This window comes from Emys orbicularis, chromosome 10, assembly GCF_028017835.1.
Source record: "Emys orbicularis isolate rEmyOrb1 chromosome 10, rEmyOrb1.hap1, whole genome shotgun sequence".
NCBI classification, from domain to species: domain Eukaryota; kingdom Metazoa; phylum Chordata; order Testudines; family Emydidae; genus Emys; species Emys orbicularis.
Window position 1 is genome coordinate 25771925 of NC_088692.1, and position 26788 is coordinate 25798712.

At 41.3% G+C, this 26788-nt stretch overlaps 1 protein-coding gene across 3 annotated transcripts; it reads right to left on the reverse strand.

Moving 5' to 3' along the window:
* HAPSTR1 (HUWE1 associated protein modifying stress responses) lies at positions 1–25696 on the reverse strand. Of its 3 annotated transcripts, none has more exons than XR_010561712.1 (5): positions 25471–25696; positions 24434–24514; positions 18836–19111; positions 2864–3250; positions 1–516 (listed from the first exon to the last, which is right to left on the reverse strand). XR_010561712.1 is itself a non-coding variant. In XM_065411917.1 (5 exons), the coding sequence occupies exons 1-5, from the start codon at positions 25694–25696 to the stop codon at positions 481–483; spliced, it is 681 nt and encodes a 226-aa protein (XP_065267989.1). In that variant the 3' UTR covers positions 1–480. The 3 variants fall into 3 exon arrangements, 2 of the variants coding, with proteins under 2 accessions (XP_065267989.1, XP_065267987.1); XM_065411917.1 differs by having other exon boundaries at positions 3189–3250; XM_065411915.1 differs by having other exon boundaries at positions 1–3250.
* Between the last annotated feature and the right edge of the window lie 1092 nt (positions 25697–26788).

Sequence of the window (26788 nt, forward strand, 5' to 3'; positions counted from 1 at the left end):
ACTGGAATTGAATGTTTATTTTTTTTAAAGAAACAATCTGCTCTCCTTCTGTTTATCAGGTGAATACATGCATTTTAGGTCATTTTTGGGTGGGGTTAACACTTAAAGAACAAGTAACATTTGGGGCTAAATGAAATACCAATGGAAGATGGTAAAAATAAGTCAAATATTTAAGTTACAAGCAAAAAAATATTAATGCAACCAGTTAGATATTAAAGCCTGCTTTCTCTTACCAAAAAAATGGCACAAATCAAAAAAGCTTGACGAATTTAGTTTAAATGGTACTAAATTGAATGCAAAGCTTCAAAGCATTAACTTAAACAGAGGCATTTATTATTCCACTTGAAAAAAAATTAAAACAGATCAGGCTCCATGTGTAGTCATATTTGGATAGATTTAAGCGTAAGTCACATTTAACCCAGTACTTTCCATAGTATGTGTGGAGCTCCAACATTAGTACTACTACATGTAGTAACTGTCTCACATCAAGAAATCCCAATGTTCGGCATCAAAGATCTAAGGAAACAAAGATATCCTAAATTGGTTTAATTGCACAATTATGAACTAGTTCAACTAAAAGTGGAAGGGGGTTTCAGAATGTTTTCATTGAGTGGCACATTTGTCTATTCAAGGCTGATCATGACACCCACCTGCTGTTTCTATTTCATGGGTAAGAAATACCTCTGCTTATATCCTACAAGTAGGTCATTTTGCAGAATTAAAGTTGCTTTAACATCTTTTCTACTGTCTTACAATCCCATTTTACAAGTCAATCTTGGTTTAAAATGCAAAGTCTCATAGAATTGAAATTAGTTCTATACTTTATAAAAGAATTATAAATATCACACAAAGCCCTATGGCTTTAGGTCAACAGTAGTAACTTAATTGTACATACACCGGCAGCTTTTTTACATGGTTTGCCATTAGACTGCAAACAGATTTTTTATTTTTATTTTTTAAGATTCTTATATGGTTCCATGAACTGCAAACTTTTAGTACAGTACTATGGAACTGTTGAAAAACTCCTGAACCTGTTGATTTATATACAAATTAAAAACAAAATCATTCCTCTTAGAATATATAAAGATGGCCTCCAAAATTTTTGAAAAATACAACATGATGTATCCTGGACTTTGCCCTGCCTTTGATGGAGAACTTCTATGCTAGAGGACTTTTTATTATAAGAAACTGAAACAGCTGTGACCCTGCCCCAGCTGATCAGGCAGGAGAATGCTGAATCAGAGGCTGGCTACTAGAATGTAAACTTACCTTAAATTGCTTAAGCGTACACTCACTTGTGGCCAAGATATATTAGAACAGAGTTCAAAATCATGATCTAACAGGCAGAAAACTAGAATAGAATTTTCAATATGGTGGTTCTAGCATAGCTTGGCCCCATCCATGTGTTAGACCTCTGTTTAGCTGCAAGTGAATGTAAGGCAAGCTTAAAGAATGTCTGTTTTCTATTACAGTGTGGATGGGACCTCCAGTTCAAACATTCCCTCCTCCCCCTCAAGTCAGCAGCTCTTCATCTCCTTATCCCTCCCTATTTTAGCCCTCCTCATAAGCAGAAGCTTTTGAACGAAAGTTCTTTGCCAAAAAGAGGAAATCAAGATCAGATATTTCTAAATGTAAAAAAAACTGTTTTAACTTAGAAATTGTTCTCCTTTAAGTAATGAGTTTTTGAAGTGTCTGCACTTAACAGTACTGATTTGCAGAGTGAGCATCTTTGATCCACACCTGACTTTTTGGATTTAAGTTTAAACTGTGTAGCCAGTTTTCAACTTTACATATTCATCAGGACATTCAGTTAAAGACACTGTAAGAATGCAGGTTTTATCTTTGAAAGCCATCCAATATGTTATTTTACATTTACTGAAAAGAAAGATCTTTTCTTCAGAATTAAAACTAGAAGTTAAGTTATTGTCTTAGCACTTGGCAAAACCTGCACCTCACTTCATCCTAAAGATGATGTCACACAGAAGCTAGTCACTCCAAGCAGTTTCCATAAGTGACCAGAAATCTTGCTCATCAGCAGACAGAACACAACCCTTTTCCAACTGTTCCCCATTCCCTCACCTCCCACCCCTCCCCAACATGGGCAATTACTTCACACAAAATGTAAAATGGGATACGGTTGTACACAATACCTACCCTTCACTAATACTGAACAAAAAAGCCTATTCTCCAATTACAGGACATTTTTCTCTAAATTTAGGTCAGCACTGGTGCAGTTTGCACTGTTTATGTTTACAAGGATAATACCAGTAAGTACATATATGTTCTTAAACTGAAAATGTAAAACCCTATGAAGTTAATTGGGGGAAAAGTTTAATATTGCTACTTCAGAGCACTAAAACACACAAAGTGAATCCAATAAAGATCCTTGTATTGATTCAATATTAAGTATTAATTGCATGACCATCATAGCACCTCTTTACATTATCACACAATCACCAGAATTATCAACTGCTTTTAAAACTAAAAAGGGCACAGTCCAATATTTATAACTTGCACACTGTTACTATATAGAAACTAGGTGCCTTATACAGTGCTGCGAAAATGGAAGCCTGCAGATTTGACAAAGATGCCAAGTCATATTTTAGACGATTTCAGTCAAACTGGCAATACTGTTGAAGCAAATACTCAACACAGCAGGAAATAAGGACAAAGCATTCTATAACCAAATAAAACATCTGATATTTCCTTTCCCTTTAAGAATACAAGTAAGGTCACTTTTAGCCTTGGAACGGATACATGTTCGCCTATGATGATCTTGCTAACTACTACACAATATCTGATGTCCTCTGCTAAGAATATAGTTTAAGAAAGCCGTAGTTACAAGAGGCATCTACTGTAATACCTAAAACTTCCTTTATGGCAATTATTGAATTCACTTGTCTTAAACAGTGAATATGGGAAGATGGCCTCATGTTTCCTTTTCAATAGTACTCTGAGGATCAAGTGGCTTTCAAGCAGCATGGTGGGTTTGAAATTTTTGCAGTTTAGATCATTCGGTTGCGTTTATGAGTTGGTGAGTCTGTAATGACATCGCCACACTGGGCTGAGGTACGCTTTCTAGTTCCACCATTGTCCAAGTGGAGTGCCATTTCTTCTGATATGAAAGTGTTCAAATCAACATCATGGAGTCCATTTCTCCTACGACTAGCATTGGAACCACTGCTTACGTGAGTGGGAGAGCCTGGGGTACTTGAACGAACGCTTATACTAGCCATTGCACCACTAAGACCTAGAAAAAAAAGAAAGACAATATTTTAAAAAGGCAATAATGCAAGACAGAAGATGAGCTAGTTTCCTGCGCATTATAAGGAACGACACTGAAGTTTCTGTAATATGCTAGAAAATTCATAGGTCAGATAACATTCCATTACCACTTGCATGTATGTATGCCTGTGTAGGCACTGAAAGTCAGCCCCTTTTCAGCATGTAGTGTATTTGAGCATGTAGAGTTACTAAAGTTGCTTCCTATACAATGCATATGAAATTAGCTGTTTACAATGTCGTGATATGCATCAATCACTAGTGAGGAATAAAACCTGCTTCACCCAAATCCAGATATCTGAGTGTATAGACAACCTATCCTGAAATGTGGACTTTCAATTTAAGCAGTAATCCATTTAAAAATGAACTATTCTTACTATATAAGTACTTTAACTATCCAGTTCGAGACTGCCCTAGTAGTGAGTTTCTAGGGCATTGGATTTTGATCTGACTTCCTCTAACTCCCAGAATTACTAGTACAAGTAGGAAACAAACAAAGCTACATTTTCATTTGTTAGGAATTGTGTTGATATGACAAACAAGACAGAGATTTATACAGCAACTAAACTGAACAAGGTTTCAAAAGTAGTAAAGCAAAGTTTTTACTTTAAAGTTGCTTATGCTCAGAAATGCCAGAAGATACCACTAAAGTTGTTTAAACAAGCTCTTAACTTGGTTGAGATGTCTGAATAAAACTATACAAACATTTTAAGAGATGGGCAAAGTACCTGTGACAGCATTTTGGATGAGATTCATGAACCATTTCTAGATTGTGATCACTAGAACTTTTCCATTTTCAGTATCTGAATTAACACTATTTTACCATTGAAATATTTGTGACTGTTCCTGATAATTACAACAATATTCAATAACGTTCTCTGTTACATAAGCACACTAGGACATATTACTGCAGTGTAAGAATTTGGCAAAAGCAGTGTGTTCTAATACATGATCAGCCCTTATATGCTTGTGTGTTTCCACAGAACATATGAATCTACCAATTCTTTCCCTACAAACTCATTGTCCTGATAATTTCAAGTTAAGATAAGCAAGTGCTCAGATTCATGACACCTTATTTCAAGAGCACCTAAAGGGGAGTATATTCACTATACTGATTGCTAATCAAATGGAAGCTGTGAACTGGAGAACAAAATACAATCAATATCACATAGAAGAGCTTACTCAGGTATACTGGCAGAGCACAAAACAATGCAACCGGAAAGGAAAGCAGCCAGCAGAACCAGATTGTCAACACACATCACTTCTAGCAAGAGGAAGAGTAAAGAAGCAACTATTGAAAGTCACATCCACTCGTTACAAAGAGTTCAGTATAGGATCTTGAATATATAACCTAGATCTGTACGGTCAACTTACAATCTATTTGAGGTATTATATCTGCCTAGATTCTTTGGGAATTTGACTTAAAAAAAAATAGTCTGCCTAGTGTTGCTGCAAGCAGCCCATACAAACTACCCGGAAATCTGACAAATTCATTTAAAATAAACTTGAATTTTGTTGAATAAATTAACTTCAAGTGTGTAAGGTTCATTAATTTTTTTTAAATGAACTTTAGACAAGCTTTAAAAGTTCATTCTTATTTAAGCTTCCTACAGGGGTTGTTTTCACAGGCCTATATTGCAAAACCACCAGCTTAATAAAAGTTCTCATTAAAAAGGAAAATACAGGGCAAACAGCAAATGAAGTACTCTAAGGGCACAGAGACTCCATGGATATTCATGCTACTGAAAGCTAGAGTGAAGTGCATTTAGAGTTAAAAACTAAATTGCTAGATTACGTGCCAGCATCACAGTACCTGCTTTTCCCCATAACACAAGAGTGAACAATCAGTAAAAGCAACATTAAAATAAGGGGATACATCAGAAAGGAAAAGAAAAACAAGTCAGCACTTTGGAGTCCATTTCTAGTTGCCAGAAACCCCTTTTGAGAGGGCAGAGATAGGGAGATTGCATGCAAAAGGTACAGTGTGGTGGTGAGAGGAGAAACATACTAACAGCATAACTGACCTCTTGTACGTTAATGCTGAACAAGGGCTTAAATACCGCAAACTGAGCCCTATGAGCACAAACCAGCAATAAAGTCAATGGGGCTCCTCACAGAGCAGGTAGTAAGAACGGGTTAAGAATTCTGACATATTCTTAGTGGAAGCCTGTGTTTAAGAGCACTAGTAAGTGCTTTTCCCAAACATTTCTAAAGCAAGATAAAAATCCAAGACATCCCGATAGTGGTCCTCTGGGCACTACCAAATAATGCTTCAATTCACAAAGTCACTGGAACAGCTATTTTGCTAAAGCAAGAGATGTGTTAAATATATCTTCAAAATATAAAGACATATTTAACACAAAAATAAGATTTGCTTTACTATTCCTATGACTACAACCAAAGTTACATAACAAACCTTTTTTGAGAATCACATAGTATTACTAACAAGGAGTGCAGGGCAACAAGTGTGATAGTGATGCTTTTCCTGCTTATGAATTTACAACTTGCATGCGGTCATAAATTTGCAATTTTTGCAGATTACTAGAGAGCTACTCCTGAGGGCATTCTGCGCCAAAAAAATTAAAAATTCTGCACATCTTATTTCTCAAAATAACACAACATAATCATGCCAGTTTCAATTATTTTGGTAATTTGTTTCAAAATATCTGTCAGCAAGTATGTCTGTAACAATACAGACACAAAAATTCCCCAGGAGTAGAGCGTTCAAGAAACCCGACAACCCAGTTCCTGTTTCTCTGCCTCCCCCCCACCCCCCACCAGAGCCCAGCTGGGGGGCCAGATACCCACAAACCCCTCCCTCCCAGAGCCCAGCCATGCCCCCACGCCCCTCGGCCAATACTCCCGAACATCCTCTCCCCCAAGAGCCCTGGCCCAGATAGCCTCCCCCCACTCTCCTCCAGGGCTCAGATACCCACATCCCTTCCCTCCCAGAGATCAGCCATGGGGGCCCCCCCCCTTGCCCAGATACCCATGCCCGTCCCCTCCTAGAGACCAGCCACAGGGCCTGCACTTCCTCCCCCCTGGAACCCAGAGACCTGCCCCCTCCGATCCCAGAGCCCAGCTGTGGACCCCCCCCGTCCCAGATACCTGCCTCCTTCACCCCCCAACCCCCACCAGAGCCCAGGGATCCAGAGGGAGAAACAGCCTGATGCTCATTCCCAGGCTTGTGTGGCATTTCCTGCATGCCACTCTCCTTCCCTCAGGGCATGCTGGGAACTGCAGCTGCCAAGGACCCTCTAGCTCCCTTCCCACCCCTCGGCAGCGTCTTCTATGTGAGAACTGGGCTCTGCTGTCCATTTCTGCGGGAGAAAGGAAATTCTTCACACACAATGTTAATTTCCGCAAAATTCTGCATTGCGCAGAATTCCCCCAGGAGTATATAGAGCCTGTACTATTAGTTATGTTGGTTAAATAGTCACAATACTGATTGTATGACTAATAAGTCTAAGTATCAGAGCAAGTTTCTTGTGAAGTTCTTAATTTGATTAAGAATTGTAAGGTTTACAAGCTAAAATACAAAATGGTGAATGGAAATTTTTTTTAGTAGTGTTGTCTCTGGTATAGAGTACCCGAAGGTTCCTGAAAGAGAGATCAAATGTTTCAAATTCAATTTACAAAAAAAAAAAAAAGTTTGCTCCACTCCTCTTCTAAGGCTTGTCCAATATACATGTTCAGCATTAGTTCAAGTAAATGGTCATCAACTTATGACACTTGTCCAACTCATTTAACCTTATATGCAACACTTATGGCAGCCAAAGGACTACAATGCTTTGACTAGTCAAGATTCATTTGTGATTTCAGTCTCCCCTGTTTGACTTGTGCACGTAATAGAGGAGAGTGAACATTTTAAAGCCAAAGCTCAGTGAGCTCAAGGGCCAGAACTGAAGCTTCTTTTAACTTGGTATTTCTGTAAGGACGAGATTGAGGTTTAATTTCAGACACCATTGTCAAGTGCTACCTTTTTGAAAGAGGTCTGTCCAAGTGACAATTAAACACTAGGATAAAAGTGTTTTGATTTTTTAGAACAGATACCTAGCACAGAATTGAAAAAAGTGCACTTGTTATGCCTGAAGAAAGTTAGTTTTTTTAAAAATCAAGGTTGTGAAGGTTACAGTAGTGCCTGAAGCGTATACTGAACATCCACCTTACTTTCAAGAGATTTAGATAAATTTGCATCATGGTACATTTAAATGCCCATGCAATAACCAGGACACATAGAAAGGTATTAAAATGAGATTACAAACAGGCCTGCTAATTCACAAGGACCAGGGAACCCATTTTGAATTATTAACTTCTACAAATAGAAAGAGAACACTGGAGAGCAATGATAATGTATCACAAGATGTACTTTATTAACTGTACTTTAACTTGCACTACTTCATATCAAATATGCAAACAGTAGTGTATTTTGTAATAATGAGATTTTAAGAAAACTTTAATAGAGCACTCATTACCAATTTTGTCTCAGTTAACAGAGGCTAGCATTACACACAATTTAATCCTTTTACTCAGGGTAAACACAGCTCATTGTTCTCTTATAAACTGCTGTTCTGGTGACTGTTGTACCACAATTTAAAGCTATGTTACCAAATTCAAATATAGAAGGTTTAACAAATGCACTGTAGGGTAAGTTACTGAAATGGCAAATTGCTATTTCATAGCAGCTGGATGTTTGAAGGAGGATGTCAGTATTATTAACAGAACAATACTCTAAACTAAACAAGAAACAAGACATTGTAGGGCAGTGGTTTTCAAATGAAGGTCCGCAGACTATGTTGAAGGGGTCTGCGAAAGCTTGTTACCATAGAACAGTAGTTTTCAACCTGGGGTCCGCAGACTATATCCAAGATTTCCAAAGGGTCTGCACCTCTATTCAAAATGTTTATGGGGTCCACAAATTAAAAAACTGTTGTAGGGCAATGACCCACAGTTCAGATCATAAGACAATCCTTGTGTGAAGAAACCATTCCAATAAACTTAAGTTATATCTTCCTTACTGTACACTGTATCAGGCTCTAGTTTTCAGCGTGCTCCTACTAGAACACTACCCAAGCAACTAAATGGCTTAAGTGATTAGATTAACAGGAACAGATACTAGATAGCAGTAGTGAGAAGGAGAGAACATTATTAGTAAGGAGTATAAGACGTTTCACTATTACAAGTTCTAGAGTAAGAAATAAGCTAACAACTTTTTTAGTGTCTGTGCAGGTAACTATGATATTTCAGCCACACAAGGTAGGACATTCATACAACCTTCATACATGCTGTGTGTTACATTGGAGGGGACCTTTCATTACATGATCAATGCTGGCCAGTCACTGTTCAGCACAAGAACTGCATTTTAAGTATTGGTGCATATGCAGCATGATTATATAAACAATTGTAGTGCATACAATAGAGAAACTAAGAAAAACGTAAAGCAAGAAAATGTGTTCATCTTCATTGCTTCTTTATGTTGCATCAAGACTGCGTTTTTGAAAACTTCTGCTTGCTTTTGCATTTGAAATATTAGGCTGGGACTTCCTTCTCTTTACTGAAAGGCTTGAGATTGAGTAGCAGCAGCTGTATCACTTTAGACTGAAATTCAGCATATCCTTCCCCTCAATTTAGGAGTGAAAGAAAGAAAAGGAAGAGTTCCAGGGTTAAGTTACAACGCATGACATCACTATTCAGATTCTTCAACTGTTGCCGAAGTCTTCCAGTGAAGACAAGAAAGCAACACTAGTATTTCAAGTGCTAGTACAGTCAAGAGCTTTTTTAGAGTCCAATATTAAAGATGCATATATTAAGCATGAAAAACCATCTAAAAATATTAGTGGAAGTTGCAGTACATTAAAATTTGATGACTGTTTCAAATAATTTCAGGTACAAACATTAAAACCTTACACATTAGCAAACTAAACAAGAGCCTGGAATGGTTAACTAGAGAGGACATGTTTCATGAAAGAACTCAGTGCCATGCAGTAGAATAATGGTTCCCCATCTTTCATGAAGTTCGCAAAAAAGATTCATTTTGGAAGTAGAAGTGGTCCATGGGAAATATTAACTTGTATCTCGAATGCAGATGACAACCAGTAAAGTCTCTGGACCAGTGTGAGAACCACTGTAGTTGAAGGGAAATAATAATAATCAGCAAAATAGGAACAGGATTTAGTTTAAGTAGCAATTACTGAAGTCTTCTGGATAATTTATCCAAGTTCCAGAGAAATTTTGGTTTGTTGAGATTAAATGTCCATTTAAAAAAAAAATTAAGTGGAGACACAAGGAATCATTATCTGAAGTGTACTGTGGAAAAACAGGATTCATTAAATGTCTACGGCTACATATAGCCACCTATTTATTGCCCCTCTCCACAACGCACTCCATGACAGCAACGGCAAAAGTAAAGTTTCATTCTCTATAAAGCTATAGCAACCTATGTTAATACAGAAGTGACATACCAATAGTAAATACTCTCTACTCCACACATTTTATTCAGTACCAGGCAAACTGATTGAAACTACAGTAAAGAACAAAACTATCAGACACAGATCATAATTTGTTGGGGAAGAGTCAACATTTTTTTGTAAAGGGAAATCATGCCTCACCAATCTGCTAGCATTCTTTGAGGGTGTCAACAAGCATGTGGACAAGGGGGATCCAGTGGATATAGTGTACTTAGATTTTCCAAAAGCCTTTGACAAGGTCCCTCACCAAAGGCTCTTAAGCAAAGTAACCTGTCATGGGACAAGAGGAAGGTCCTCTCATGGATTGGTAACCACTTAAAAGATAGGAAACAAAGGGTAGGAATAAATGGTCAGTTTTTAGAATGGAGAGAGGTAAATAGTGGTGTTCCTCAGGGGTCTGTATTGGGACCAGTCCTGTTCAACATATTCATAAGTGATCTGGGAAAAGGGGTAAACCGTAAGGTGGCAAAACTACTCAAGACTGTTAAGTCTCAAGCAGACTGCGAAGAGCTACAAAAGGATCTGGAAAGAGCTACAAAACTGAGTGACTGGACAACAAAATGGCAGATGAAATTCAATGTTGATAAATGCAAAGTAATGCACATTGGAAAACATAATCCCAACCATACATATAAAATGATGGGGTCTAAATTAGCTGTTACCACTCAAGAAAGATCTTGGCATTATTGTGGACAGTTCTCTGAAAACATCCACTCATGTGCAGCAGCAGTCAAAAAAGCAAACAAAATATTGGGAATCATTAAGAAAGGGATAGATAAGACGACAAACAATATCATATTGCCTTTCTATAAATCCAAGCTACGCTCACATCTTGAATATTGCATGCCGATGTGGTCACCCCATGTCAAAAAAGATATATTGAAATTGGAAAAGGTTCAGAAAAGGGCAACAAAAATGATTAGGATTATGGAATGGCTGCCATATGAGAAGAGATGAATAAGACTGGGACTTTTCAGCTTGGAAAAGAGATTAAAGGGGGATATGATAGAAGTCTATAAAATCATGACTGGTGTGGAGAAAGTAAATAAGGAAGTGTTATTTACTCCTTCTCATAATACAAGAACTAAGGGTCACCAAATGAAATTAATAGGTGGCACGTTTAAAAACAAAAGGAAATATTTCTTCACATAACGCACAGTCAACCTATGGAACTACTTGCCAGAGGATGTTGTGAAGGCCAAGACGGTAACAGGGTTCAAAAAAGAACTAGATAAGTTAATGGAGGATAGGTCCATCAATGGCTATTAGCCAGGATGGGCAGGGATGGTGTCCCTAGCCTCTGTTTGCCAGAAGCTGGGAACGGGTGACAGGGGATGGATCACTTGATGATTACCTGTTCTGTTCATTCCCTCTGGGGCACCTGGCATGTGGCATGGTCCATCTTATGTTCTTATGACTACAGCACACATTAACTCTGCTCTTCTTTTTCAACCCACGCACCTCCAAGGTGCAAACCTGCACCTTTAGCAAGCACTATTTGCTATTGATGTTGTGTAGTACAACATCAAAATACAAAAGTAAAAGGGTGATGGAAGGCTGGCATCTCCAGCAGGGAAAGTTACATATCTTTCTTATATACTAGAGAATGAAGCCAGAGTGACCTTTGCAAATGGTGAAGAGAATGTGGTTGGGGATGACGTGATGATTAGGTTAAATCATCAAGTAACCAGGTTCGTTTTGCTATGGTAGTATTAGGGCTAAAGCAATTAAATCATTGTCAAAGTTTTCGGAGGAGTGATATCCATGTATTTAATCCACTTTATCAGTGTTTCCCTACATCCTTCACTCCCATCACTCTGAGGCTTTGTCTTCACTACCCGCCGATCCGGCGGGTAGCAATCGGTTTTTCGGGGATCGACTTACCGCGTCTAGTGAAGACGCGGTAAAATCGATCCCTGATCGCTCTGCCGTCGACTCCGGAAATCCACCTCGGCAGGAGGCGGCAGCGGAGTCGGCGGCAGCGGTCGACTTTCCCGCGTCCTCACCGCTAGGTAAGCCGACCTAAAATACGCAACTTCAGCTACGGTATTCACGTAGCTGAAGTTGCGTATCTTAGGTCGGACCCCCGCTGCAGTGTAGACCTAGCCTAAGGCTCACTGCAGTTGTTCCAGAAGAATAGAGGTGAAAGAATCCCAATCACTGACAGACCCAGAGTTACTGCCCTTTTGATGAAGTACATTCAGAATGGAGTAGCAGAGACTGTTAAAACTTTGGAATACAGTATACACTGACCACGCATTTACCAATCAGAGCAGCATTACAACTCAAGTGGCTTGAAAATGAATTATTTCAGACATAGTGTTACTCATCAGAAAACTCCAGTGTCACATCCAGATCCCTCATAGCCCAGGATGCTACTTTACTATTCTAATAAATCAGAGAAAAGCAGAGCTGCAACAGAGATCCTGTGGCACAGGGTAAGACAGCACAGTAAGCATGCCATTCCTACTCATTGTGGGGGAAAAACAGTGTTCATGCATTAAACTCCTTTAAGAGAGGTACTGTATGTTGAGGGAGTTGTGATTAATTAAATGGTTCTAAAACTGGTCTAGGGAGCATGCACTGGTAGGTCACAAGCTGCTGGGTACGCCCCTTCAGCTGCTTCCATTTTTTCAGGGTCTTCATTACAGAGCACATGGATGCTTGTAGAAGCAGCTGGAAATAAAGAGCCAGTCTAGCTGCCTCTACTAGGAATTGCTATCAGACAGAGGAATCAGTCACTATTTATTTTAGGGTTCTGTATAGTTCCCACCACGATACTACTGGTTCTAGATTGAGAGAGGAACGTGGAAGTGTTGGCAACTGGGAAGCCAGTGTGTGGGTGGGGATGAGGGGGCGCACAAGGAGACAAAGGAGCCATGTGGAGGAGAGCAAAAGGAATTGAAAGGAGAACAAAGGAAGACTTAAGTGTGTAAAGATGATATGCTATACTATGCTACAATATACACTTTCCCCCATATACAGTAGCCTTAGTTATTACAGGAACATTGATTGCATGATCACAAACAGGAAGGTACCTGGTCCACTAACATTACTGTAGGGATCCTCTGAGAAAATTTGAGTGTTCCTTGTCTTTCATAGGAGATTAGTAAGTTCAGGAAACAAGGGGAAGACCAAGTGAATTTTTACTTCTGGAAATCTTGTGACTAAGTTTCTTTACGAACAGGTGTTCTAAACAGTGGCTTGACAGTTTCAATTTAAAACTGGAATACACATCCAGAAAGCAAAGTTGTGGAAGCATGCATGTGTAATTAGAGAAAGCACACATACAAGTTTTGAAAAATTGGCCCTACAGTTTTCTTGAAGCTTTAAACTTGTTGCAAAGGAAGTCTTGCAACAGGATCCAATATACTTTAAAATAGTTTCACCATAAAGCAGTGCCTCATAAGAACGGCCATACAGGGTAAGACCAAAGGTCCATCTAGCCCAGTATCCTGTCTTCCAATAGTGGCCAATGCCAGGTGCTTCAGAGGGAATGTACAGAACAGGTAATCATCAAGTTATCTATCACGTCGCCCATTCCCAGCTTCTGGCAAACAGAGGCTAGGGACACCAACCCTGCCCAGCCTGGCTAATAGCCATTGATGGACCTATCGTCCATTTGTACCACACACATCCCCATAAACACCCCAATGCAGAAACCAAAACTTAATTTACATTTCTTCTCATGCTTCAGAAAAAGGCAATCTGGACATCAGTTTATGTCAAATAGTTAAAATATACTCCCAACAGTTCAAGTAGCTAAGCCATAGAGAGGGAGCTTGAGCAGGTAGCAACCTGCAACATCACATTTGTTTTTGTGGCAGTGTTTGACTATCTTTGGGTTAATGTAGTTTTCGAAAGGCTACCTTTAACACACTGTATGAATATAAGTGTACTGATGCTCAAGGCAAGGATTTGGGAACAAATCACGGAGTTAATTGGTTCATGATAGCACGTTCTCTGACTCAGAATTTTTTTTTATTTTATGTTAAATCAGAGAATCTTGCCTACACAAAACACAAGTTTTCTGGAAGGAAAAGTTACAGTAACTAATGCAATTCAATGATAATACATAAATAAGGTTTCATAGAGATGATGGCCTGTACTTTTACCTCATCTTAACATTGTACAGTACCTAACTTGATTTCCTTTCACTTCTAATAAGACACTGAACTGTTTTATAGAAACTACTCCAAAGATTAGGGGTTTGTCTTCACTACCGGGAAGATCGACACTGCTGCAAGCGATGCAGCAGGTGTTGATTTAGCAGTTCTAGCAAAAACCTGCTAAATCGACATCAGAGCGCTCTCCAGTTGAGTCTGGTACTCCAGCTCCCACAGAAGAATAAAGTAAATCGACTGGAGAGCATCTCCTGTCGATGCAGCATAGTCAAGATAGCGGGGTACGTCGACCTAAGCTACGTCGACTCCAGCTACATTATTCACGTAGCTGGAGTAGCGTAACTTAGGTTGACTTACCCCAGTAGTGAAGACAAGCCCAAAGTGAGAGCTGCTCCACTTTCAGAGATTTGGTACTGTTTCCTACTTTGACTCTGCAAAGGCCTAACCGCGGGTAAAGTCCACAAGACTGCCAGCTAAGAAATTTAAGAGCCCTGTCATATCTCACATATTAAGTTAGTAGAGTTGGGGAGAGAAGGGAGATCAGGTCTTTACAACACATGTGAAGTTGAACAGTGTGCAATTTTGGAGTGATAGTCTCCCTGCAGGAACCTGAACCTTCTCTCTTCCCTACACATTTTGGGTAGAACTGTTCACTTTCCCAGATTAACTCATGGCTACAGGATGCATGTTTTTTTGGAAGTTGAGAAAACAAAGCACTAAACAGATTCAAACAGCAATTACTCAAACACTTTGAACACCTCCCTATTCCTTTGTTAGCATAGCTTCTCCCTCTCAATGGATTCTAAACACAGAGATAACTTCATAGATGTATCACATAGCAAGGATAACTCCATAGGAATCAATGTCTATACTGGAATACTTCATTATCTTGCAGACTGTATGATTTGCTCATATAAATCAAAAATTAGCCAACTGGAAAAACTGTAGAACTAATGCCCACTTCTGTGAAACAGACATAAAGATAGTTAGTTTCTTGAAGTGTCACTTTATTAAAAAGTGACACTTCAAGAAACTAACTATTAAATAAAAACATGTACTTAATGTTTCTTATGTGCACTTCCATGCTCTTTGTTATTCTACAAGTGCTGCTTTTCTGCCAGCTTTAGCAGAACAAGAGATGGTTGATTATACACAAGTCTCAGTGGCCAAAATTGCATACAATATTCCAAATCTTGAAAAACAACTGAGTTTTGGAAAGAGTCTAAAGATTGGTAAGGAGAATGATATGGAAAGTGACAGATTCTTGAAATCTGTCTAATGTATTCAGACAGAAGGAACTGTAGAGGAATGCAGTCATTTTAAAAAGAATAGGTAAACATGAACCTGGTCACCAGATGAATAGTGTAAGAGACTGTGAGGAAGAGAGAAAATGTGTATCAGGAGGAACTAATCCAGTGTGTGATTGACTTGTAGACTTGTATGCCAAGTGAAGAAGTGGAAGGACATTTCTAGATATAGTACAATTGAAGAGTGGGGGCAGCTAGACAGGAACTTGATGAACTTTTTCATACAGTTTCTAAATTATTTGCTCCTGGGGGAATTCTGCACTGCTGCACACATGCAGAAATATGTCACCCTGTAGATTCTCTTTGCTTTTCTGCAGAAAAATTGTTTCTGTGGGGAAGCAAAGAGAAGTTGCACCAGTGCTCACTCACCCCTCCTCAGCAGTGTCTGTTTGGGCAGCCAGGGGAGAGGTAAGTCACCCTGGGGTGGGGGAAGGAGATGACGACTAGGGATATCCAGGCCAGCCAGGAACATTAGTCACAGCTTTGAGGGGTGGGGGGGGTGGAAATCAACCTCAGAAGCTTCCCCTAGCTGGCCTGCAGGAAGCTCTGAACCCTGTGGGGGAGCGGGGGGGGGGGGGGGGGGGGAGAAGAGGAAAGGAGGAAGAAGAAGGTGGTGAGGCTTGACAGGGTATGGGGAGGTTCAGATACATGGGGGTTGGGTGGACAGCAGAAGCAGCTCCCAATACACTGACTGCCTTCTCCCACTTCCTGGCCCCATCACTCCTCAGCCATAGGGCGAGGGGTCACTGTACAGGGAGCTGCTCCCCCTGTCCACACAACCCCCGTGCATCTGGACCCCCCCACCCCCCCCCCATACCAAAACCCCCCGTCGAGCCTCATTCTTTAACATATCCAGAACCCCCGTCTCCCCGAACCAAGTCTCCCCCTGCATTGGGAGCCTCCACACCCATACCCCCCCACCCCACTGAGCCCCAAACAAGCTACACACTGACCCCCACATGCCACCAAGCCCCATTCCCCCCCCCCCCCCCCCCCACACACACACACAGAGCCATAACCACCTTTACTTGGACTCCCCTGCAGAGTCCCATTCCCCCTGCACCCAGAACTCCCCAACAAGCCCCTGTGCATCCAGATTCACCATGCACCCGGACCCCCCACCAAGCTGCTTGCACTCAGATTGTGCAATACAGAACCCTGGTACTCTAGGGATTTCTGCACCAAAAAATTAAAAATTTTAAAATTCTACATAATTTTATATGGCAAAACAACAGTAACAACAATATAATCACACCATTTTCAACTATTTTGGTAACTTGTTTCAAAATACTTGTCAGCAAATTGAAAATGGTGTGATTATATTGTGTTATTTTGACAAATAAAATATGCAGAATTTTAAAGTATTGTGTGCAGAATTTTTTAATTTTTTTTTGCACATAATTCTCTTTTAATGATTAAAAGATACTATTACTTGCTCCTAAAGCAATGTAACTTTATTTTTTGCCTGGTGGTGATTAAGTCTGCCTGCATAAATCCTAAAGAATGGTACTTAGCAGGCATCCGAAAGAATTCAGGCACCTACATGATGTAGCCGCCACCAGAATCAGACTGCCACCCTCATCTCCAGTTGCCCTGTAACTTATGAATATGAATAGTGACCCAATTATTGGTCTGTTTACTATACGAATGTTGGTTTTGTTTAACTGAAGCAGTAAGGGGGAAAAAACCCAGGACCAAAAGAATGGTTCAAGCTAAGCCACTTCTCCACAAATACTTGAAGGTTAAGAGACAACGCCAAGAGGCCCACACACAGAGATCAAAAAGGGACTCTCTCAAAAGGAGGGGGAGTTGTTATGCGGAACCAGAGAGACCAAACCAAACATTCTGTATCTTCTTATCTTGGTTGTGGCTTTGCTATTGAAATTCTTTAAGTTTATAACGAAGTCTGTAGTGTGATAGTACTGCACTCTTAAATTATTTCCTCAACTGAAGATGCCAGCAGCCTATTTATTTCCATGCACACCCCCTTCCTCTACCTGGTCCTGCTTCCATCTCCCTAACTCAAGTTTTAATTTATTCAGTCTCATAGGACAGTTGAATTAAGTTATTTTTCCTAAAACTCATTTTGTAATTTACTTCTGGGCTGGACCGGCCCATCATTTTACAGTTTAAGGACTCTGCTCATTTGCGTTCACATCAAAATTTTTAGATGACCCAAAGAATGGAAAAGGTTTAGGATGTTTTGAGTAGAGAAGTCATGACACTTGAGATGCTGGGATTATTTTACTCTGAAAGGATGAAGAAGTGAGAGCTGAGTGTATAAATTATCCATTGTGAATAAAAAAAATTTTTTTTTTTTAAAAGGTAAAAGATGAAAGCACTTAAAAGCCAGCAATAAAAAGCAAGTAACCATCAATTTAGGTATACGAGTATTAGAATATGGATATTTGTTAAATTAAAGCTACCTAGGAGAAATGTTATAAACTGATCCCTAGTAAGGGCTAGGGAAAAAAGAAACCAGCTCCTAGGGCTTGGGAGCCACACCAAGCCATTATGGCTAAATAAAAGTTCAAACAGATAAATTCTATACCTGAATCAATTTCTCTAAAGCGAATACATCACGCTTTCAGACAGTAAGAACCATTCCTCTGACGTACACCCCTGAACCACATTATCTTAATGAGAACTCCGAGAAATAAAAATGGCAGCTGTGCAATACTAGTAATGGCTTCTCTAAAAGTGCTACAGCTTTTCCTATGAGGAATATTCTCCTATGAGCATGGCTTGAAAGATGCCTTCACTAGTAGTGCAGAGCAATGAAAAGCTGACCAAAGTTTGATTGATCCACTCAAGAAGAAATGCAATCACTTGGCTCATTCCTGACCAGTCAGGATGCTAAGCATACCAGTGAAATTGGGAAACTGACTAAGCAAAGTGGAAGGGCATTACTAAAAAGGAACAGATAAGAGGGAGTGTAGGCCAATCAAGAGCTCCCTCTTCCTAGGAAAAAGGCAAAGGGACAGTAGGGGTAAGACAACAGGCTCCCCAGAAGCAAAGAGAGGAGAAAACAAAACTGCCTTCCAGTGACTGGTGAAATCCAGGTTTCAGAGACATCAAAAACTAAACATGAAAGATGCCATCCACTCTTCCACCAGTGGGTAGGATCAATGCTTTTATAAAAAGGCTGTTTCCTTTCCAGAACTAAGTATGGCTTTTCAACAGCATGTTCCAGAAACTGGTTCTGAAGATACAGACAAGCACCCCATCATCAGTATTGGCACTGATCAGTAGATGACCGGTACGTGTTTTTTTTTTTTTAGTCCTTTTTCTTCAACATGAAATCATTTTGCTGAAAGAGGGTGGCTACAAGTGCATCCTAAACTCACTTTAGGAGACTACTGCTGCACAAGATACCAATTTCAAAAAATGCTTTGCTCCTTAATGCAGAAAAACTTTTGCCTGCACTTCGAATTTAACAATTGCACCACTTCTTAGCAATTAACTAACATGTTAGTAACACAACTGCTCCAGAGCAAGTGCTTTTACTCAAAGATGCTAGCTACACTTCCTCTCTGGTTACACTGTAGTGAAGGGAGCCTCAAAATAAACTCCAAAGCTTAACAGACAGGTATGCTCCCCATTAAGGATTCCCACCCATCTTTTAAAAAGAAATATTGAAAAAAATTACTGTTACCATGCAGAGCTATGGCTTCACGGAAGGGCTGCAAATCAGTCTCTACAGATGAGCTAGTTTCTGTTGAAGTAGCTCGGTTAGGGGATACTACAGTCAGTCTTGGGGGAGCTCTAGAGTTTCGTGGAGGAGGAACTTTTCCACATAGGAAGCTGATCAAATCTTCTCTACGAATAGTTCTTCTGCGTTTTTTAACCCAAGCTAACACATCCTTATTGCGACGCTGATAGCCAATTTGAATTCCTACATCAAAGCTTCGTTGATGGGCATCCACGCTTTCTGAAAAGAAAAAAAAAGAAGACAAAGAATGTTCGTAAGTGTTGCATCTGAAGCAGAATAATTAGTCTGTAGCTTGTTCATTCATAAGGGTTACCATGTGTCTGATTAGACAAGAATGAGATTGCAAGAGACCACAGCCCACCCCAGTTCCCTCCTCATGTTGGGGTTCTGAGTAACACTTATCTAACATCTTCAAGAGACACAATCAGCACAAACATTGGTATATACAAGCTTAAAAGTTGCCTTCATAGAAGATAGTTTATATCCTATACATATTAAACTGCTAAGCAGGGATGGTCTCTTTTCCATGTTTGCATAGGACCCAACACTGCAGTTCCCAATCCCAAGTTGGTGTTTATGGTGCCATCAGAAGTATTTGCTATAAATAAGTGAGGACTGATTATACTCAAGTTTTGATGTAAAGAGTCAGACAGAGTTGTGTTTAAATTGAACTAAAGCATTATCTATGGTATTTCAGTTAAGTCAGTACTTAACAGTGGAACCTTTGAAGAAATTATCAAATCTAAAGTCAATTTAAACAAATTTAAGAATAATTTCTGGTATTACACTTGAGCAAGTCCCCCTAATGAGTTTTGGCTTTTTATGCTCCCTTTTAAAGTTATTCTCTTCCACTGTATGCAAGAATATCCACAAACTAGGGAAACAAGCTAAACACCAGGTGCTATCACACAAAACCTCTTGTTCTTCTGCTCTAGGTAAACAATTTTCAGAGGTGTGATTTCTTTAGAAAGCATCCCTTGAATTCAAGGCAGACATGTACTAGTACTTTAGCAATGTTCCAAGCTTCATTTTTTGTAAATTGTCTCATGTGGGACATCTTGAATTATTCCCTGACTTATTATATTCATGTATTTCATAATCCATGAAGGTATATTTTGTAAAAGCCTTTCACGCCTTCTACTTGCAAAGCCCAGGACAAGTTTAGTGCACAAAATCTTTGGCTGGATCTCCCTCAGGTATTAGATCTCCTACGAAGTTGAATTTCATTCTGGATACTGACATGAGTTGTCACCCTGTGCATGCCACTTTATTTTCTAGTAGATCCTTTCAGATCATTTGATCCACTTTAAAAGGAATTTCTAACAACTCTGGCTAATTAGTCTAAGAACTACATCAGTATGTTACTGAAATCAGTCGCATTTTACATAGGACATACAATGTTCTGTACTCATTGTGTTCATTCTACTGTTTCTGCCACAGCAGTTTCTTCTCAGTGCTTTGCCAACAGTGATTTCAGCATATGAACAAGACACCATGTTTGCTCTTGCTCCATAATGAAGACATGGAGCTTAGTGTTGGAAAGTCCACTCCAATTTCCTTTACTTAATCTTTCAGAGAAAATACGTTTAAGAACTTGGCAATGCTCCTTAAATGAGTGTTTCTGAAGCTCTGGTGTTTTTCCCCGATTGGGGAAACACTAATGAACAAAGAGTTCTATGCCTAAACCATGTCAATAGCTCCTTCATACTTGTTTATTCAAATAATTCATACAGGTTTCTCACTGAAACAGCGTTATACATGATTTACCTGCAAACCAGCTTCCAAACTAGTTTTTACACATAATATACAAAACTGCCATATTGTATTTGAGAATCATGGTCAGTAGAACAATCATTTAAGATTTGTTTACAAGGCACTATTACCCTATTCGTGTAAAAAAAACTGGTGTTTATTCTGACCACAACAAGTAGGACTGCTTCAGCCATCAGAGTTTAAAAATTAGCAGCACTTCAAAACATATTTGGCAAATACCATGTCCCAAAGCTTTAACTAGAAGCAGTTCGTATGTGTTTAGTGTATAAAGTGTAAATATAAAACACATACACAATTTCACACCCTTTACGATAAAAATATTTGAAGTGGTAAGCCTATGAAAGATTCCTCCTCCATATTAATATTCTGATGTCCAAGTCTAATAGCTACTATTCAAACAGGATGCTCAATTCACACTGTTAAAAGGAACACCAAAAAGATTATAGTAAGAGAAACAAATAACTTCCTCTCAGTTTATCATGTGCATTTGACCATATTTTGCCTGGTCAAAACCACAATATTTATGTTGACTTTATCACACAGCTAAAGAAACATTTTTGGAGACTAGGAAAATATGAGATTACAAAAGCTGGTGGAAAGACTCTGATACAGATCTACTTATGGAAGCTACTAAGAACTCTAAACTAGTTTTCAAATTGACAGTGTTCCTTTAATTGCTTGCCAGGATCACCTTCAACACAGAAAGTAAGAGGACAGAACAGAGTCCACATAAAGCCATCAAGGTTAAGTGCCATCTATGAAAAGTGGTCTGTTGCTGAGATACATGAACAATGGGCTGACCACTATCTCCAGTCATATGGTGCTGAAGGTATTTGGCTGCTAGTATAGATGGTACATGCCTTGCCTTCATTAGAAAAAAAAGCTGTTTTAATATATTAATATAGTATAGACCAGGTAATTGTAGTTTTAACACATGGATTGACCTAGATCAGCTTACACTCCCCTTAAGGTTCAGCTCCATCAGCTACGACTACAAATAACTAAACTTGTGTTAAAACTAAAACTGACTTGTCTAACCTAACACCTAATATCCTAATGAACATATCCCTTTTTCCTAGTGAAGTCATGTCCAACAAGATTTCTAGACATCATATTCCAACAGGTCTCTAACACACTTTCTGGAATGGTACTGAAAAGTTGTGTCCCCTCTGAACAAGCAGCTAAACCATTTTCAGGGCAAACCAAGTAGGATCTGGAGGACAGTTAGTGAGCAACAGCCCATTTTCTTTGTTTAGATGGACATACTGTCAGTAGATCTAAAAAACTTAAAATACTCTTGGTGCCCAGTGCTGCAACTGATTGGACAATATTGTATGAAGAGTGATTAAATGCTAAGAGCTGAATCAAGTTTAAAAGTGAAAACTATATGCAGATGAATTGAGGTGTGAAGGAGAACTGAATATACTTGAAAAAATTTATTGTTTATCCAGATCTCATTATGGCCAGATCGGTCAGGAAATTATATATATATATGCCAATAATCTGTTACCAAGTAAAAAATGGCTTTAAATATATTTAACAGATATTCCTGATGTAGGCAGTTTGAGATGCTTGATTCAACATACAATATTCCTTTGATGACTTTTTTGCAGCTTCATGTGAAGCACACGGCCTCCCACACCTTTGATAGTAACCACAATGAACCAAGTTTTAAAGAGCAACAAGAATGTTTAGAACTTTTTAGTACTACATCTGTGTTTAACATTCTACCCTGCTAGCTCTCCTTGTGCATAGCTTTATTCAGAGGGATTCTGTCCCCTTGAAATGTAGGCAATTTAATGTAGTCCATTAAAGAGACAGTAGCTAGATAGATAGATGGAAGAATTCTCTCTTTGATCTTGCTACTGCTGCTCCGGGAGGCTGATTACCAAAGTTGATGGAAACACCCCTTCCATCAAAGTAAACATCTATGCTATGGCACTACAGAACCCATAGTGTAAACATGGCTGCAGCCAATAAGACTTTATAGAGGAAACAGTAAAACTGACTTTTGACAAAGGCTGTGAAATACACAAGACTAAAAATATTCATAGTAATTTCCACTGCTACTTGGAAGAAAAAACAGATAAACCTTTTCAAAAAAGTGTGTAATTTAATGACTATCAATTTAAATGATCTTATTCAAGTGAGAGCCAGATCATTTTAATTTCATGGTAATGTATTTTCAAGTTATTCTGTTACATAATCATGGCAGAACAATGCCATGAATTTATTTTTTCTTGCAAAACTTTAACACAAATTCTTTAACTGAATCCAAGCAGTACTTCCTAAAAAGGGGAGGTACTCTGAAGAGCCACAAATCAATAAGATTCCAGTTTATCAAAATTTGCATATAGGCAGTAGATATTCTAGCCAGATTATAGCTTTGATTTACACAACAGCTCCTCTTTATCCAATAGTGATAGATGAGCAAGTGGAAGCTCTGTTGTAGTTTGACCATCATCAAGGAAACATGGCTGATTAACACTTTGTAGCTGCCAAGTCAAAGCCTAGGACTAGTGTTTCTGGCTATTCCATCAAGCCCACATTCCATTTTGAGAACTACATAAAAGCAGAGATTACAATGTCTATTTCACTAACTCTTCATGGATGGTCTACAAGGGAGAAGCAAGTCTCCAATGTAATGGTTACACACCTACTGTTTCCTCCCCATTTATTACTGCATGGTGAGAAGCCTGATCTGTTATCAGAAATACTACACTGCTAAACTCAGTTCAGTCATTTAAAACAAATCCATGGACTGACAAATCAGCCAACTGCTAACAATCAAAGATAAAGCATGCATATATGTGGTTCCATTTAGAATTCTAGACATGAAGCAAAACAGACATGCAGCTAAACAAAATCATGCAAAAAAAACAAAACTCAAGCAAAAGAGTAGTTTATTTTAGGGTTCTCCTTTTTTAAAAGCTCTGCTTTTGACTCATCACCATTAGCAAACAGACAATGGTAATGAGAGCCACAATGCCATAGTTTGCATTGTTCAGACGGCTGATTTGGGAAAGTCACTGAATGTTTCTGTTCCTATCAGGATCATTCTGCAACAGTGACCTACAAGTACCTTTTCCAATCAGAGGCTACAGATTGATAGTTAAACTCAGCGTATCTTTGTAGAAAATGTAAGTGTCATCAAATTTCTAAATATGACTTTACATTTTTGTGCATCATTGGTGCATTTTGTGTATCATAAGTGTCCAGCAGGTTCTGTTTGTATGTTATAATATTAGTGAAAGTTAACTTTCCCCATTTCCTTTGGACACCTTAAGTAGTCACTAAAAGACGTCAGCATGAATTTAACTGATACAGGTAAGAGATCTAATAAAGAATGAGCACCACTGTCCTACAACCAAATTTCAACACTGGCAGACATTAAACCTTTGAAGGTATGCTTACTAAGAAAACCTCTGAGGTTTGCATCTGGAACATGGAGTCTGCCTTTTAAACAACTTATTTTAAAACTACAAGTGACACAAAGGTATCACTGTCAAATTCTATGCTATGGCCTGTTGTACTCCTCTCCTGAGCTTATCAGAATGACATGCACATGTTAAGAGCTTCATTATGAAAGAGCCTAGGAATGGAACAACTTAAGTTAGTCACTCACATGAGCCAACATGGAAGAAAGTTAGCTGCTGCCAAACTATAGTGGCCAAGGAAAGGTTGCAAGATTCAGGCAGCAGCTTGGATTTTATGAGTAAGGCCGGCACTTGGGAGGAGGGTAGGGATAGCGCCCGGGCCGGCCCTTACCTTTGTAGAGGTTGGTGACTGCGGTGGCGGCATTCTGGAAGGGGACCCAGAGGGAGAGCCCTGGCTGCTGGCACACCCGGTCTGCAGGAATGGAAGGACACACACGCTGTTTATTTTGGAGACACTAACTCCGAACGGCCATGTTAGGTTTCGCCATTTTGTTCAGCCTCCCGGAGGCAGCCCGGGACCGGGGTGTGGCTGGGCCGACCGCGCCTGCTACCCGGAACCGGGATAGGCGATGGTGCCCCAGGACTGCCGGCGCAGCGCCCTGTCCTGCCCCCTCCCCTCAGAACCCAGTGCACAATGGGGCCGGCCCCGCGCTCGCCATTTTGTCGGTGCTTCTTCCCTGGGTTAGACGGCAGGAGCCGCCTTCGGGAGGGCTCGGTCCCCGGCTCGGCTCTCCTCCCTCGGCTGCTCTGCGGGTCACCAAGGGCTCCCTCTCACCCTCCCCCCCCTCCGGGGTGGGTCTCGGCGGTGGGACCCAGCCCCTCGCTCCCCCCGGCGGTCGCTGAGCGCTGCCGGGAGTCTGCTCCTCCCCTCACGCCAAAGGGCCCCCTCGCCGCCATCCCGGGGCCGATCCCTTCCGCCCCCCCTCCACCCCCGCCATTTTGGGCGATCTCTGGGGAGGGGCCGGGGCTCCAGACACGGCTGGAGACAGGAGTCGCGGAGGGGGGCGAGAGCGGCGGGTTTCCTCGGGGTCGTCCCCTCCCCGGGGGGCTGGAAAGGTGATTTCCAGGGTAGCGGCGGAGGCGGCGGCTCCACCTCACGCCATTTTGTTTTCCCGTCCGCCTCTATGGATGGGTGCGGAGCCCCCGCTCCTCACACTGCCCGGGGAACCCCCGCCCCTATGCGGAGCCGCGTCCTCACCACACCCCCTCCGGCTTCCCCTGGGGCCTACCCCGACCCCCCCCCACCCGGTTCCTCCCTCACTTCTCAGCGGAGCCTCCCCCTCGTAGCGCTGCGCCTCCCCCATGCTCTATGGCTGCCCCGGCCCGGCCTCCCCCACGCCGGGCGCCCTGCTAGCCTGCCCCGCTCACCCTTGTAGAGCTGCGCCACGGCGGTGGCCGAGTTCTGGAAGAGGTGCCACAGTTTCTGCTGTTTGTGCTCGGGCTGCGCGGCGGCCGCCGCCTCCTCCTGCAGCTCCGGGGCCAGCGCCTCCTCCTGCTCGGCCTCGGCCAGGCACTGCCGTTCCCACTTGCTGAACCAGTGCTCGGGCCCGTGCTCCTGGATCTCGGCCTCGCCCTCCTCCTTCTTGTCCTCCATCCTCCGGCCGGCTCAGCTCCGCCGCCGCCGCGCCCAGACCCCCGTCACACGGCAGCGCTCGCCTGCCCTCCCCGCCGGCGGAGGCCGGCCGGCCGGGCTGCTGCTGGGGCCGGGCCGCTCCTACCTAACCCCCATGCTCTCGGCCTTCGCTCGCCCTAGCTCCAACCCCTCCGCCGGCTCCAACCACACTGAGCCGCAGACGCCGCCCCAATCCCAGTAAAACCCCAGGAAAGGCAGCTGCCGAACCTGCTGTCAAAAAAAACCCGCCCCTCGCTCTCTCACTGGCAGGCTTGGCTCCACCTTTGCCGGTTTGAATGGCAAAGCCCACATCCATTGGATAACTGCGTGCCCATCACCAAGCCAGTGTCACAAAGGGGCGGGAAGAGGGACAAGATTGGTTACGACACCAAAAGCCTCTGCGCAAGCGCAATAGGGCTGCGTGCTGTGCGCAGGCGCAGTCGTTCTCTTCCACCGCCCTGAGGAACGCAATGAACCAGCCTTCCCTATCCTTTCCCCTCCCCCTATCGTGATGTACTGGGGTCTTGGTGGTGACTCCTCCCATTGTCTGGTGGTAAGGGAGGGACACATGCTGCTGAGGTCTGTGCTCTGGGGCCTCATCCCCTGACACTTCCAAGCATGATTTTAATGAGGAGTTCTGAGGCTTCCCTGTGATTTTATATTTCATCATTGTGTGACTAAGTAAACAGTGCAAAGGGAGAGACAGCCACTGCCTCTGCTCCCACCTGCATAGGGCCCCCACAGCAATAGCCACTGTGCCAATGAGTGTATGTGCAGGACTGGGCACGCACACATATAATGGGCTTTGGTGATGGGGTTGGCACACAAGTGTGCACACACAAATATTGGTGCTCAAGTGAGGTTCTCTCAGATACTGGGGATCAAGCAATGAGGCCTGCATGCGTGAGTGAAAGACCCCCAATGAGTACTTGGGTGATGGGCTCTTCACACATGCATGTGCCCACAGGTCCAGCTGATCATATTTGTGCACAAATACAACAGATACTATTAAAGTACAAATGCATGATTTTGTAGCAATAGAGAGACCCACGCATATTCATGTGTAATGTGTTT